The sequence below is a fragment of the Myotis lucifugus genome, unplaced genomic scaffold (genome assembly GCF_000147115.1).
Source record: "Myotis lucifugus unplaced genomic scaffold, Myoluc2.0 scaffold_48, whole genome shotgun sequence".
In the NCBI taxonomy this organism is placed as follows: domain Eukaryota; kingdom Metazoa; phylum Chordata; class Mammalia; order Chiroptera; family Vespertilionidae; genus Myotis; species Myotis lucifugus.
The window spans coordinates 6127362-6142244 of record NW_005871096.1 but is presented as its reverse complement, the minus strand read 5'-3'; the positions used below and the strand labels follow the sequence as shown (position 1 = coordinate 6142244).

General features: G+C 45.2%; 1 protein-coding gene across 1 annotated transcript in view; it reads left to right on the top strand.

Annotated features, from left to right (window-relative positions):
- Positions 1 to 14883, top strand: part of TBC1D1 (TBC1 domain family member 1) — a 207145-nt gene that overhangs the window by 164811 nt on the left and 27451 nt on the right. Inside the window, 4 exon segments of the mRNA XM_023753657.1 lie at positions 4643 to 4828; positions 10665 to 10830; positions 14805 to 14835; positions 14837 to 14871. Of these exon segments, the coding sequence (XP_023609425.1) occupies positions 4643 to 4828; positions 10665 to 10830; positions 14805 to 14835; positions 14837 to 14871 (418 nt within the window).

The window sequence follows — 14883 nt, the reverse complement described above, 5'->3', positions numbered from 1 at the left end:
CTGGGAGCTTGATGGCAATCCAGATGCTCAGGTTCCCCTCAGACCCGCTGAATCAGAGTCAGGGTTTTAGCAAGATGCCCCCAGGATGCTGTGCTCCCAGAAGGCAGAGAAGCACTGGGCACGCATTGTTTACTGTGGACGAAATTACACTGTGACTGCGACTCTGACTCTGACTAGTGGTATGACCTTGGCCAAGTTAACACAAACCCCATGGCCCCTGGGTGGTTTGGCTGTAAAATGGGGCTATCATCGCCTTTGTCATGAGGTGGTGTGAGAATCAGACGAACTTATTTGTGTCAAGGACTCATCACGTGGTAAAAGCTCAGCAAACTGAGTTGTGACTGACAATAAGTCAAAGAAGGCAAGAGCAGAGAGCATTAGGGAGGCAGTTTATGCCTCAAACCCCACAGTCGTCATCACCAAACAATGCTTGTACCCTCGGCAGATCGGATTTCTCTGAACAAGAAAATAGCAAAAGCTGGAGCTTCATAAGCTTCTATAGCAGTGATGGCGAACCTATGACGTGTGTGTCAGAGGTGACACGTGAACTCATTTTTTTGGTTGATTTTTCTTTGTTAAATGGCATTTAAATATATACAATAAATATCAAAAATATAAGTCTTTGTTTTACTATGGTTGCAAATATCAAAAAATTTCTATATGTGACACGGCACCAGAGTTAAGTTAGGATTTTTCAAAATGCTGACACGCCGAGCTCAAAAGGTTCGCCATCAGTGTTCTATAGCCTGTGGTCCCTGTCAGCGACCCAGTTGGCAGAAATACGTGGACCAAACAGCCTAAACTCCTAGACGAGCTCCATGAGCCGGCCTGAGTTACACTTGCTCTGTCCATTACACTCCATTTGAGAGGAATGTAGCAGGAATTTTCAAGACACCCAGGAGAAAGGCTGCGGCAGACAGAGAAGATAAGTGTCGAGGAAGGAGACTGGGTGAGATGCGCCCTTGTCTTATTAGTAGGGTTTAAGAATGGGATAGAATGCCTTATGATTTCACTTATTTGTGAATAAAATAAACAAACAAAATTGAAACAGACTCATAGATACAGAGAACAGACTGATGGTTGCCGGAGGAGCGGGGGGTTGAAGGACTGAGTGAAAAAGGTGAAGGGATTAAAAAGCACAAGCTAGTCATTACAAACTAGTCACGGGGATGTCAAGTACAGCATAGGAGATACATTGTAATGACTATGCATGGTGCCAGGCGGGAACTGGAAATATCAGGGGGAGCACTTTGTAAAGTATGTGATTGTCTAACCACTAGGCTGTACACCTGAAACCAATACAAAATAATATTGAATGTTAACTGTAATTGGAAAATAAAATTAAGAAAAAAATGTCTAACTCAAAAAAACAAAAAGAATGGCAAAGAATTGTCAGGTTAACTTCACCTACTATTTTGTTGACTGTCGGATGCGTGTGACACACACACAAACATACACACACACACACGTGAAAGTGTGCTGACCTGCTACTCTAACCGCTGCCCCGGTGCCTGACACACACACACACACACACACACACACACACACACACGTGAAAGTGCGCTGACCTGCTACTCTAACCGCTGCCCCGGTGCCTGACACACACACACACACGCACACACGCACACACGCACACACGCACACACAGACGTAAAAGTGCTCTGACCTGCTACTCTAACCGCTGCCCCGGTGCCTGACACACACACACACACACACACACACACACACACACACACACGTGAAAGTGCGCTGACCTGCTACTCTAACCGCTGCCCCGGTGCCTGACACACACACACACGCACACACGCACACACAGACGTAAAAGTGCTCTGACCTGCTACTCTAATTGCTGCCCCGGTGCCTGTGTCATCAGCTGGGAGTCACACTGTTTGGAAACGAGACTCTTTTGTGAACCAGTGGGAGTGTAAATACTTCCAACATGAGGTAAAGCAGAACTGGATTCATAATTGAGTGTCCAGCAGAGTTTCAGCAGCAAGATGGTAAAAGGAGGAAAAAAGGAAAGGGTTCAAATGGAAGACTTCGGGCAGCAGAGTGGGATGAAACAAGAACACGACTCAGATTCCTTCTGAAAAAGGGATTAGAGTTGATCATATTCCACAATGACTAGTGCTCCTGTGCATCCTGGTGTTTGTGGATTGATTTGTCTTCCAGGGGTTTTGTATTTTTCAATCTTTGACTTAAATCAGAACAGTTTAGCATTATTTTTCTTTAATTTGATTATAAAAATTGTTTATTGTCGTGCATTCAGAAAATACAGGAAATACAAAGAAGAATGACAAGCATGCCTAAACCCAGCACCTGCTTGTCTCTTCCTTTATTCATCAGTTATTGATAAAGTACCTGCTGGGTGCCAGGCCCCGTGCTTGGTGCGGGACAAATCCTCCCTGACAAGGTGGCTTTGTGGAGTCTTCTTAGAGCTTCCAGTTGTCTGGCTAAACCGCTAATAGGTTTACTATATTCTTACTGTGTGTCGTATCCTGTTTTAGGTGGTTTATAATATGTGTATTAACTTGGTTCCTCTAATACCACAACGAGGGAGGTGCTGTTTATTCCCACTTGACAGATTGGGAAACTGAAGCACAAAGAAGTTAAGCAATTTGCTAAAGGCCACAGAATCAGTAAAGGCAGATTCTTGATTAAAACCCAGGCAGCCTGGCTCCAGAACCTGACCTATTAGTCACTAAACTGTACTGCCATATCACATGCTATACTATACGGACAGTTCTGATTCCTGCGTTTATGTTGGCCATTAACATGTTAGCATCCTCCTGTACTGTACATGAACTGTGTATAACTTCTTACCTCTAAACGAAGTAGAATTTTTAATTTACTCACTTGTTTAATAGGATCATAATGAAATAAGCATATATAGAAATGTGATGATAATCATTTAAATGCTACAGCAATCATTAAGATTTCTTAATGCTTATCATAATTTTTAATTTGATTTTTCTTGGTTTAATTTTATTTTCCAATTACAGTTTACACTCAGTATTATTTTGTATTAGTGTCAGATGTACAGCATAGTGGTTAGACAGTCCTGTGCCTCATACAGTATCCCCCCCATCATAATTTTTTTAATCCACTTGGAGTGCGGGAAACGAGTTAAGTCGGCTCGCGTGAATTGCGCGTACTCCGCGGGAGCCGTCTTTAACTCGGTTCATATAGATTTGCGGTGGAGTGCGGGAAACGTGTAAACTCGGGCCGATTGTAACTGCATATTACCAAATATTTGTTTGTAATCCACCCTTTTGGTGGATGGAACAAAACCAAAAGACAGAGCCATCTTATATTTTGGCGGGAAATTCACCCGCACTCCAAGTGTTAAGAGGAGTTAACATGGACAAGTTATTGTAGGAAATTAAACATTTTGTAGTCATGTTTGATTTCATAGCAGGAAAATAAACGCAAATTCAGATAAGGGTAACAAGCGGTCGATGCCGACGACTGTTCTGGAAATGAATCGCTCATGTGGAATTGTGTCGGAGCTTGCACTGGAGAGGTTGTACATTGCGTTATGAGTGGCTGTGAGGCTCAGGGCTTTCATGGCATGTGTTCACACCATGATGGTGTTTAGGTTCAGTTTAGACAGAAGTTCCCAAGGATGAGTTGTGTCAGATGGAGCCACTCGGAGAGGAACTTGTGCTGCGGTTCAGAGCTAGTTGCATAGCGGGCAGGGGATGCTCTCCGTGCGTGTTGTCGGTATTTGTGAGTGGTAACATTGTGTACCAGCAACATAGAGTCTGCAGTCCAGAAAGGTACAGATTCATGAACTGTAAAGAGATTTCAACTAATAAATGGAAATTTAAAAATTGACACCATAGGATACATTGGAACGGGGGGTACCCAGTGGAAAGCATGGGCTTCCGAGTCAGGCAGACATGGGTTGGGGCCCCAACGCCCCTGCGTATTCACTGTATGGCCACAAGCAAGTCCCCTGGCTTCTCTGAGCCTTGGTTTCCTCTTGATGCTATTGCCTGCCTTCTGGAATTGAAGGATTGAATGAGTACATAACACACCTGGTACCATGCCCAGCACTTGATAGAGGATCCGTTAATGGTCACTGTCATTATTTGCTATTAAATATGTTTAAATCTTCTTTCCAAATACCTTTCTAAATACCTATAACAGAGTGGTTGAACATGCATATGAAAGCAAGACTGGGTTCCACTCCTGGCTCTACTACTTCCTAGCTGTGTGACATTGGGAAAGTGACTTAAATTCCCTGTGTATCAGGTTGCTTTCTTTAAGACAGAATAGTTCTACTACCCATGTCTTGGGGTGGTTGGGTGTTAAGTAAATGATTATTCATACATAGTGAGCACCAGGTGAATGTTTGCTCTTACTACTGCTAATGTACTCATTAACTCAGAAGGAGGTGTATTGCACCTTAAATAAGTAGGTGTCTTTGAACATTTCCTCAGCTTCTACAACTTTTGCTTACTATTTACATGTTGTTAGATGTCTGTAGTTCAAACGTAGTTTATTACAGTGCATATTAAGACATGAATCATCAGTTTGGGTAATATCACGTGGTGAGGAGAATTTTCCGATTTGGCAACATGTTTGAATATAAATTGTTATTGAAAATGGCCATTCTGAAATGTCCTTTTCCCTTCAGATTATTCTGAGCTGGGAGAGCTTCCGCCGCGGTCTCCGTTAGAGCCAGTTTGTGAGGATGGGCCCTTCGGCCCTGTCCCGGAGGAGAAGAGAAGGACATCACGCGAGCTTCGCGAGCTGTGGCGCAAGGCGATTCTACAGCAGATCCTCCTCCTCAGGATGGAGAAGGAAAACCAGAAGCTCCAAGGTTGGTTTGCCATACTTTATACTCAGCAGGCCTGGTGATCAGAACTTATCTCGGCTTGAAAGTGAAATCACATCAGATGTAAGCGTGCAACACTTTATATACAACTGTACAATTACATACACGTAAATATCTGTTTACTTTAAAACATCTGTTAATCAGTAAAATTAACACCACATTTTGGAGATCTAATGATCTCACTAACTGTATTAGTTATCCCTATATGGTCGTTTTTAGCATAGTGCCTAGAACTTCTGAGAGACAACCTGCAAATGTAAGCTTTAACCTCCTAAAAGTGGGTTTTGTTTTGTTCTCTTCTCTCTCTCCCTGCGCTGCCCTCAGCCAGAGTCTGTGCCTCGATGTTATATGTGAACTAATCCCACATAATCACTAACTTCATAACCTCACTCTGTGTGCATGTTTAGTGAGCTGCAGGTAACCTGAAACGTCAACATTAGCCGAGCTCTACCTGTATGATCAGGGTGTTTATGTAGCCAGGCTCACTCCGTTCTGAGGACGGCTCTGGGGTATTACTCGGAAGAAGAAAGGAAACTAAAGCCCAGAGAAGCCAAGCAACCTGCCCAGGGGCATGTCAGGATCCAAATAAGCCGTGAACTTTGAAAGCTTAGGTTTTGTTCATTTCCTGTTTCTATGCTGTCACTTGAAGCAATACATATTATTTTCGAAGTAGCTAAGAGCTGAGTTTATGTTCCCTGGATGGTATAATGGAAAGGACATGGGACTTGGAGTGTAGAGCGTGGCCTGGCCATAAACTAATGAGGAATGTGATCAGAGCTTCTGGACATACCCTCAGAGGGAGCCCAGGCAGGAGTCAGCCGTGCCGTCACTCCCAAGGAGGTTTTGGAATTAGAGTCCAGCGGTCTCCCTTTAGTTGTGGTTTTCAGTTACCTGTGGTCTGAAAATATTAAATGGAAAATTCCAGAAATAAGCAATTCATAAGTTTTAAATTTGTGCTGTTCTGAGTAGTGTGATGAAACCTTGAGCTTTGTCCCACTCCATCCTGCCTGGACTTCCATCATCCCTTTGTCCAAAGTTTCCTCGCTGTCTACACTACTTGCCGTTAGCCATTCAGTCGCGGTTTTAGTCATCAGAGCCACCGTCACGGTGTCGCAGTGCTTGTGTTCAGGTCACCCTTATTTTACCTAATGATGGCCCCAAAGCACAAAAGGGGTGATCCTGGCAATTCGGATGTGCCAAAGAGAAGCCCAAAAGTGCTTCCTTTCAGTGAGAAGGAGAGTATGTACAGGAAAAACATAGTGTCTATGGTGTCCAGTACTCTCTGTGGCTTCAGGCATCCCCTGGAGGTCTTGGCACCATCCCCTGTGGATAAGGGGGGACTGCTCTACATTTCATTGAACTTCCTCCCTGGTTGTCCATCTTCATCTTTCAATAACGATCTTGCTCTCTGTAAGAAGCTGAAAGTCATTAAGACACTGGATTTGATTAATACGGTTCATAGTCCAGATAAGTCTATTATCTTTGACCAAATACAAGAAATGAAATATGAAGTAATAAGAACTTTTGATATGAAAGTAGCCCAACCGTTGTAAGAGGCTGCTTGTGGACGTAGACTCAGTATCGAAGCTGAGTGAGATGGGCCGTTCCGTGAGGGTGCTGTCAGTGCTAGGACTTCTCCCAGCTCCATTTTTCTTCCAGTTTCTTGTGGGTCCCTGAAGGTGACTAATTCTAAAAGCAGCGATCTAAAGGAGCTTTGATGGGGATGGCATCACTGAGTGTGTCATCAGTTGAGTGACAGCTTTGGAGCACAGCACCCACGTTCCTGTGCATGTTGGTTGAGATTTTTGTTGAAAGGGAAAGACAGTCGTGTTTATCAGGTAGGTCATAAACCTTAGTGCCTATCCTGGTTGACTGTGCAAATGACAGCCATGGAAAATCAGGGCTCCCCTGTGAAACGGGAGTGGTGCTGGCTGGCCTGGGAATGATGGGAAGAATCGTGACTGTCATTGACGAGATCAGGGTACCAGAGAAGCAGAGCTCCTGTGAAGCTGTGTAAATGGCGACTTGCCCGACCAGAATGAGCTGGGACATTTCCTGAGGTCACCTGGAACACCTTGCTGGCAGCTGTATATGTGCACTGGCCCCGCCCAGCACCTTTCCACTGCTTCCTCATTTCACCTGCAGAGTTCAGTCCCGGGTGGCCTTTCGTTTTTACTGCTGGGATTCATTTCTCTTTTTAGTTCTGTGAAGTTCAACACGTGTTTACCTTTGCAGTGAGAGCACAGTAAGCTTGCTAAATATAATTTAGAAAGCATCGCATGAGTATGTACAGTACCTATATTGCTGAGAAATCATCATTTCTTAAAAAATATTTAGTAAGCTGTGTTGGGGTGGGATAGGGGGCAGGGTTTTGTCATTAAATACAGAAGCAAGACTTGATAAGAGCTTATCAGGGAATGTACTGTGTGCTGGAAAGACAGCCATTCTATTGCTCCCCCTCACACCCCCCAATTGCTTTTACAAAGGAAAGTTAAATTGCAGCTGGGAGTGGCTCTTAAAATTGATCGCGGGTTCAGGCCAACTGGCAAGCTCTTTGGAAAAGAAACTAAAAAAACACGTATGAGGTCCTGCCTACCGCTAAGCCTAGTTCCTGGCTTTTGCATATATGGACCAAATATTATTACGGTTCTGGAAGCATTGCATCTGAGAAAGAACCAAACAACGTCATTGAAATCTGCCTAGCTCGCCGTAGAGTGTAGACAGGGGGAAGCTGAATTGTAATTCCCCCAGTTAAACAGCTTATTTTTTCAGTGATGTTGGGACTAAAATGCATCCCCAGCAGACCCCCGCAGGCCCCTCTGCAAGGCCATTCTCCCTCTTATAAATGAAGACGCAGGCAGCCTACTGCCAGGCAGCAGGGCGTGGTTCAGTGCAAGCCTAGCTCTTGGTCAGCACGTTATTGCTTGTCGGACTGACTCTCACAGTTCGGCATTTCTTGTTTGAGATTGAAATGGTATTACATCTGCATAGTGACCCATCGAATTTGGAATTTTAATTGAATTGTAATTGAAGATATTTTTAAAAGGTTTTCCCCTGGTTAAACAAATGTTACATGTTGGTTGTAAAAATATTAAACAATGGGTGCAGTTTTTCCAAAATCTCCACAAGCTCGGGGGTCATTTAATTACTGAGGCTCCCAGCCCCCAGCCTTCCCTTCCTCAGCTTTCCGGAGGCGGTGGCAGTCGGAAGAGTGTTTTATCTGTGGAAGCGGTTGCTAAGGGCGCAGAATTGGGAATGAGCAGCCACAGCCCACCCTACGCAGGGGACATAAATCCGATCTGAACGTTAGTCCCAAGTCCAAGTGAGCTCACACGCCCATGTTAAATGATAACAAGTGTTTTCGATGACTCTCGTGCAGTCCTGGTTTCCCCAGCCCCAGAAACTCACCGACACGGACTGTAGACCCTTATTCACTATTTCAAACAGTTTGGTCTCGTATCTAAGAGACTTGCATTGGCACCTTGACGTTTGTCACAGGCCCGCACCATCTGCCTTGGTTGACAGGCATTTTGGAGGCCACTGAATTTAGCTGGGTGTTGCCTGGCCAACAGCAGAATGCATGGATTAAGCCTTTCCAGCTGAGTCTTCTGGCCAGACGCTCCCGACCTGTTGACTGCAGAGCCTGTCTCTTGTGTTTCTTGCTGGGCTCTTCAGTGCAGCCAGACGCTCCCAGGCAGAGTTCACGGCCAGGGAAGTAAACGTGCGTTGGCTCCCGGAGCCCTGTGCTGCTCGCATTAAGCAAGGCTAGGCCTGACCCGATTTGCTACGGGGGTTAGTTCAATGCTAATGATACCTTCTGTGTTTCCTCACAGCCACACAAAAATCTGGGGTTGACATTTAAAAAAAAATTTGAACTCCACAGATCTAGGGAATTGTTTAGCAGGACCTTGCAAATTCTTCAAAGTAAGAAGGAAAAGAATAGAGATACTAGCTGAAAAATTGCAAAAAAAAAAAAAAATAGGAGAGCACTAGGCCTGAGCCACTTGCTACCCACCAGCCAGTCAGTAACCTTGCCACGCCCTTAATCGCGCTGAGCTCCAGTGACTGTGTCCGTGAATGAGGGGCTGGACCAGGGGTCTCTGTGGGCCTCTGCAGTGCCCTCTTTTGACGTATTTGTACCGGGCAGCAGTAATGGGCCGGTTAGGTACCGAATCCGTGTGTCAGAGGAATAAGGTCCGCCACCAGGGTCCCGTTAGCCAGATTTACTGCGTTAGCATTTGCTCAATTTCTAACTCGGGAAAATTACATCAGCAGCACTTAGTTTGTAAAGCAACATTCTGTGCCTTCCACTGTCTGTAGCTTTGATAATATAATTTGTGGCGCACGTGCGAGTGAGCGGGCATTTTGTGCATGCTTGGTCTATTTCCTCTCATTTAATCCTCACAAGCTACTCAGTGAAGTAGCTGTAATTCCCATTTTATTTATTTATTTTTATTTAATATATTTTTATTGATTTCAGAGAGGAAGGGAGAGGGAGAGAGAGATAGAAACATCAGTGGTGAGAGAGAATCATTGATTGGCTGCCTCCTGCACAGCCCACACTGGGGATGGAGCCCGAAACCCGGGCACGTGCCCTGACTGGGAATCAAACTGTGACCTCCTGGTTCAACCACTGAGCCAAGCAGGCCGGGCTGTAATTCTCATTTTAAAAGTAATAGGACCTGGTATTCAGAACCAAAGCAGTTTAAAGGCAGAGGGCTTTGAATCCTGCCACCAGCACTTCTCACAGGCACAGGAAGGACCCTGCTCAGCCCGGGTCTCCTCCGGAATGAAACGGGGTTGGGGTGGAGAGTGTGTATATCTGCAGGGGGTCGGGGAACACACTCGTGAGGTGTGTACACTGACTTACCAGTGTCGGTAGGACGAAGAGCAACTTTATGCCAATAAACTTGACTACTTAGATGAAACAGACAAACCTCTAGAAAGATGCACTTGACCAAAAACTGGTAAGTGCCAATCACGGGAGCAAAAAGATCTGAGTGGCCCCGTATCTATTAAAGAGATCACATTTGTACTGAAAATCTTTCACTGAAGAATACTCTATGCTCAGATAGCTGTCCCAGATTCTAGAAAACATTTAAGGCCCCTAATTGACCCGTGCCTAATCCCAGAGGAAATGTGTAATCACTGGCTGCAAACTTCGTAACCCCGTGAGGCCGGGTCCCAGGGCCACTCTGCCTCCTGCTCCGGGACTTTGGGGAAGCTACTCAGCCTCAGAGGGACATTCAGATTAAATGTTACTAAATATAAAGTACGTAAGACATGGAGTATTTGTCATCATGAAGAAGCTGAGTTCACCAGCTCTGCCAAAGTCTTGTGTGTTGGCTTATACTTAGCCCTATATCCTACCAGCTCTCCTGATAAACACACAGTCTGGATTTCCAATATGATGTGGAGTGGACTCGGTATCTAAATAGGATTTAGTGCTTTTAGGTAGAAATTAGGCCGTCAGTTTCTATCTTTCTTAGAACTGTCCATTTAAAATCTTCCTGTATTGACCCCCCTGCCCCACTTTGGTGGTTTAGGTATAATTCTTCCTCGTAAAGCTTTAAACGGAAGAGGGTTGGTGGGAAATACTAGCTACCCTCACGTGTGAGGAGACGCGTCTGAAGAGTGTGCCTCTATTCTGTTCTGTTCCAGGAAGCAGAAACAGGATGCTCGGTAGAAGCCGGTAGTCTTCTAGAAGGTTTGGCTGGACATGAGAAGGAAGGGTCCTTGGAGAGCCTCTCTCAGCTTAGATAACGTTTTCTGTTCCGTAGCCGCGGTGTTCACTAACGTGCTCTTAAATGATCTGTTGTAGCTTCCAAAAACGACCTGCTGAACAAGCGCCTGAAGCTCGATTATGAAGAGATCACGCCCTGCCTTAGAGAAGTGACGGCGGTGTGGGAAAAGATGCTGAGCACGCCGGGAAGATCCAAAATTAAGTTTGACATGGAAAAGATGCACTCGGCTGTTGGGCAAGGTGAGCCTGCCTGGAAATCAGTCCAGCAAACCTCACCCCTCACTGATGGTTGGGGAGAAGTGTGACATTTAAAAAAAGAAATGTTTACGTCCCATCTCACCCCTTGTTCTCGTTCTTTAATTAATCTGTTTCCAGATATCTTAGTTAATTGATGCGACTTTCATTACCACTCGCAATTCCTCTTAAGTTAATCAGTTAAAATGCCCAGGAAACAGTGAGCAGATGGAGGAAACCCCAAGGACTTAGTTGCCTACAAACTGGGTGACGCTATGAGATGTACTCTGAGTTCAGTAGTAAGCTGAGAACTAACTGTGTGGCTTCCCTCCTCTCAGGAGACAACATAGAGCGTTGGACACAGACTTCAGACAGGTCATCCCAGATTCAGATCCCAGCCCTCCCAATTTACAGTGTGATCTTAGGCAGATGACTGAACCTCTCTGAGCCCCACTTCCACACGGGTACCAACAGAGGTTGCTGCGAGGAGTAAGCGAGCTGATACCAGAGGCTCACAGCAGTGTCTGCTCTGCCCAGAGGCCCTGGAGAGCGGGCAGTTCTGCTATTTTTTTTTTAATTTTTATTTTTTTTAGTGTGGTCTGCTGACCGTGTACCAGTCCGAACTGTTACTGGTCCAAGATGAGTACAGAACTTAGACTAAGTCTTTAGAAACTTTTCCGGCAATTTGACAGATCCTAATGAAAAATAGTGGACTTTTATTTTCCAGCCTTTCTCCCCCGCCTCATTTTATTTTTCTACTAATTCATTTTGTGCTGTTTTATAAAAGTATCAGTGTGCTGTGGATTGGAGAATCTGAAAAGAAAAAGCTGGTCCTCCGTCACAGATAGTTGGGGAAGCACCATGTTAGAGCTTAACTTCAATGATTATCCGTGTTCAAGTGAAGCGGCCATTTCTTTTAAAATGCATATGAGTGTCTGCTGGCAAGGGCGGGGCTTTGTGAGTCTAATCTGATTCCAGGGCTCCTGGGATCTGGCCAGTCTAGTCACGAATAACCAAGTGTTTAGAAAAAGGGTTGCAGATACATATAAACCTTACGGTTTTCTTCTAACTTCATTAGCTGATCAATGGGAGAAGATACACATGCATCATTCATCTCTAAGAGAGTAAAGGGGCAAGTGGTTTTGCTCAATAGTCAATTAGGCATTACCTAACATTTATCTGCGTTTCGACAGCATCCATTTTAGTAACACATAGTTATTACTAGTTATGACTTTCCCTTTCTGTGATAAGGAGACTTGGACTTAGAGCAGTTGAGTAATGGCCAGAGCTGGTCTCCCACCCCCATTCTAGGCAGCGTAGGCCCTGCCTGTGGTTGAGCCGCCCCTCTGTGCTGTTCTCTGAGACCAGAAATACGGCAGGTGGGGGATGCAGGTTGCAGATGGGCCAGGGTTCCCTGTGTGAGCTCTGGCAGGTGTCCTCACCTCTGGGCTCTGGCCTCCTGGCTGCTAGAACGGAGGCATGGACCAACAGAGGAGCTCAGAGCTCTCTTCCAGTTCTCACATAGAGGTTGCTGGAGGCTCGCCATTGCACCACATGGCCCTAGATTGCTGTTTTTTAAAAAAGGAGGAAGAAGAGAAAAGAATGAGTTCGTTCTTTCCCTTTTCACTGTTGACTACATGATGGTCTTCAGGTGGCTTTGTTTCTGCAATAGGTAAACCGCTGGGGCCTGTGACAGCTGTTCCAGATGTGTGACTTCCTTAGAAGCCTGACGCCTGGATGTACTGGTTTTCATCATGCATTTTTACGGGGGAGAGGGGGCTACTAGAAATACTGTCAGTATCTGGACCCTGTGTAGTGGAGTTAAGGATAAGGATAAGGGTTGAACAATGTGTGTACTGAGGTGAGCTGAGGCTAACCTGGAATTTCCTCATGTGTTCCCGACATTGCCACATTGCTCTCCGTGGCAGGAACTGTATCTCTAACTGTAAAAGGGGCTTTGTCAATTATTCAGCCGGTTTCTACACATAGGATTTAATTACCCCAAACACATGGCCACAGTCCGTCTTGTAGTTCAGAATAAAAGAATGAGGTTAAGTCAGAACCACACCTTCGGCCTTCCAGGTAGAGGCCAAGTCAACTCCAAGCCCTTAAAAGAAAAGACAGTCCCCGTATGGGTAAGGGCCCCTAAGTGATGGAGATGAAGGGATTTATGAACTTTCCAAGTTTAAACGGGATCAGAGCCGAAGGATTAGGATGTCAGCTTGGGAGAAGGAAGAATAGTTCTGGGGAATTTTAAATATTCCAAAGTTTAGCTTGGGTTTAAACGATTCCTTTAATGATTTATTTAAATGATCTCATTTACTTAATGAATAAAAGATGTTAAGTAGAACTTTATGAACTGGAGTGTGCTTTTCTAGGAGTGGGATTGCAAAGCGGCTGGCTACCTGAGCAGTGGGCAGTGTGGGCCGGATGTGGACTGCTCACCTCTGACCCAGCAACGCCATATATAGAAACCTAGATGCTAATCAGTCAGCAGGGTTCTGCGGTGGGAAAGAATGCTCATTGTGGCATTGTTTAAAGGCCAAAAACTAGAACCGAGCCAGAATCCCCAACCATGTGACCACACCCGTGTCTTACTCCCTGAAAATGACGGTGGATTTGTACTGATGTAAAAGAAGGAGTCGCTAAATAAAAGAAAAAGGCACAGCGTGGGCTCACGCCCCGTTGTGCGTGTGTCTGCAGGAAAACATCATGAGGTGTTCGCAGCCGTCTGAGTAATGAGCAGGATGACCGTGCATCTGGTTCCCGGGCACAGCCCTGCTTCACAGCCTGTCCCAGCGAGATAATCAGCACCCTGCCTCCCCTTTGCTTTCAGAGTGTCCTCCTTTGGGTGGTGATTTATGTATTCACTCCAGTTACGGGTAGTCTTCATTTTCTTCGTTATGCCTTTTGGCTTTCCAGAAGTGTTTGGTTTAAATAATGAACATGTATTACTTTTCAAGTCATAAAAACGCAAAGGCGTTCACATTTGGGTGGAAGGTGGCCGCCTGTCCTCCCAGAACCCTGCCTGCAGGTCCTGGGTGGACTCCCCGGGTTCTCCTTGGGTCAGGAGAGGAGGCACAACCGAGTGTGGGAAGGTTACTCCAGGTCGTTCTTAGCAAACACATTGGCTCCACTGTGCATGACCCTTTGTTTTTAAAGAAGAGACCTAAGCTTTCTCTTAAATACCAGAATGTGTGGTACTGTCCAGTGACACACAGCCCGTGTTTTTTTCCTTCAAAAAATAAAGGTCTGATAAGCTTAATGGGAACGATTTAGTAATAAGAGGAAATTGTTCATCTCATAACTGGGAAAACTTCCCAGTTGGAAAAAGCTATTTTGTGAAAAGCCCCACTATAAATCACTTAACATGTTTTTCAGGATGCATTTCTGCATTTCTTTCTTTTTCTTTTTTTTAAATACGTTTTTATTGATTTCAGAGATTAAGGGAGAGGGAGAGAGCGACAGAAACATCAATGATGGAGAGAATCATTGATCGGCTGCCTCCCGCACGCCCCCTTGCACAAGCGAAAGATTCTGTGAAATCTGATTTCCTTCATGTCAACGCACTTGGGTCACGTCGCTTTTATGAGATGACATTCTGTTACATGCTTGGTCTTCTTTCTCAGGGCACGATGAATCTGCACCAGATAGGGGCTCCTACCACCCACCGTTTATTCCTGGGAGATTCTAGCATAATCCAAAAGCGTGTATATATGAAAGGTAAAAGGAAAGTGGGAGGGGATGAGAGGAAAGATAGGGGGTGTAGAGGAAGGAAGGAAGGAAGGAAGGAAGGAAGGAAGGAAGGAAGTAGGACAAAATTCTGGTTGCTTATAGGACAAAATTCTGGTTGCTTCCTATGCTGCTAGTTGTCATGGAACAAGAATTCAGATCGATGGACTAAAACACAACTCATTTTTATTATTAAGTTGAATTCTGTGCATAAAGCCTCTCTGTACTCTCTACCCCTCCCCTCCCCCGAAGTGTGCCACGTCATCACCGGGGTGAGATCTGGGAAGTTCCTCGCCGAGCAGTACCACCTGAAACACCAGCTTCCCCGGAA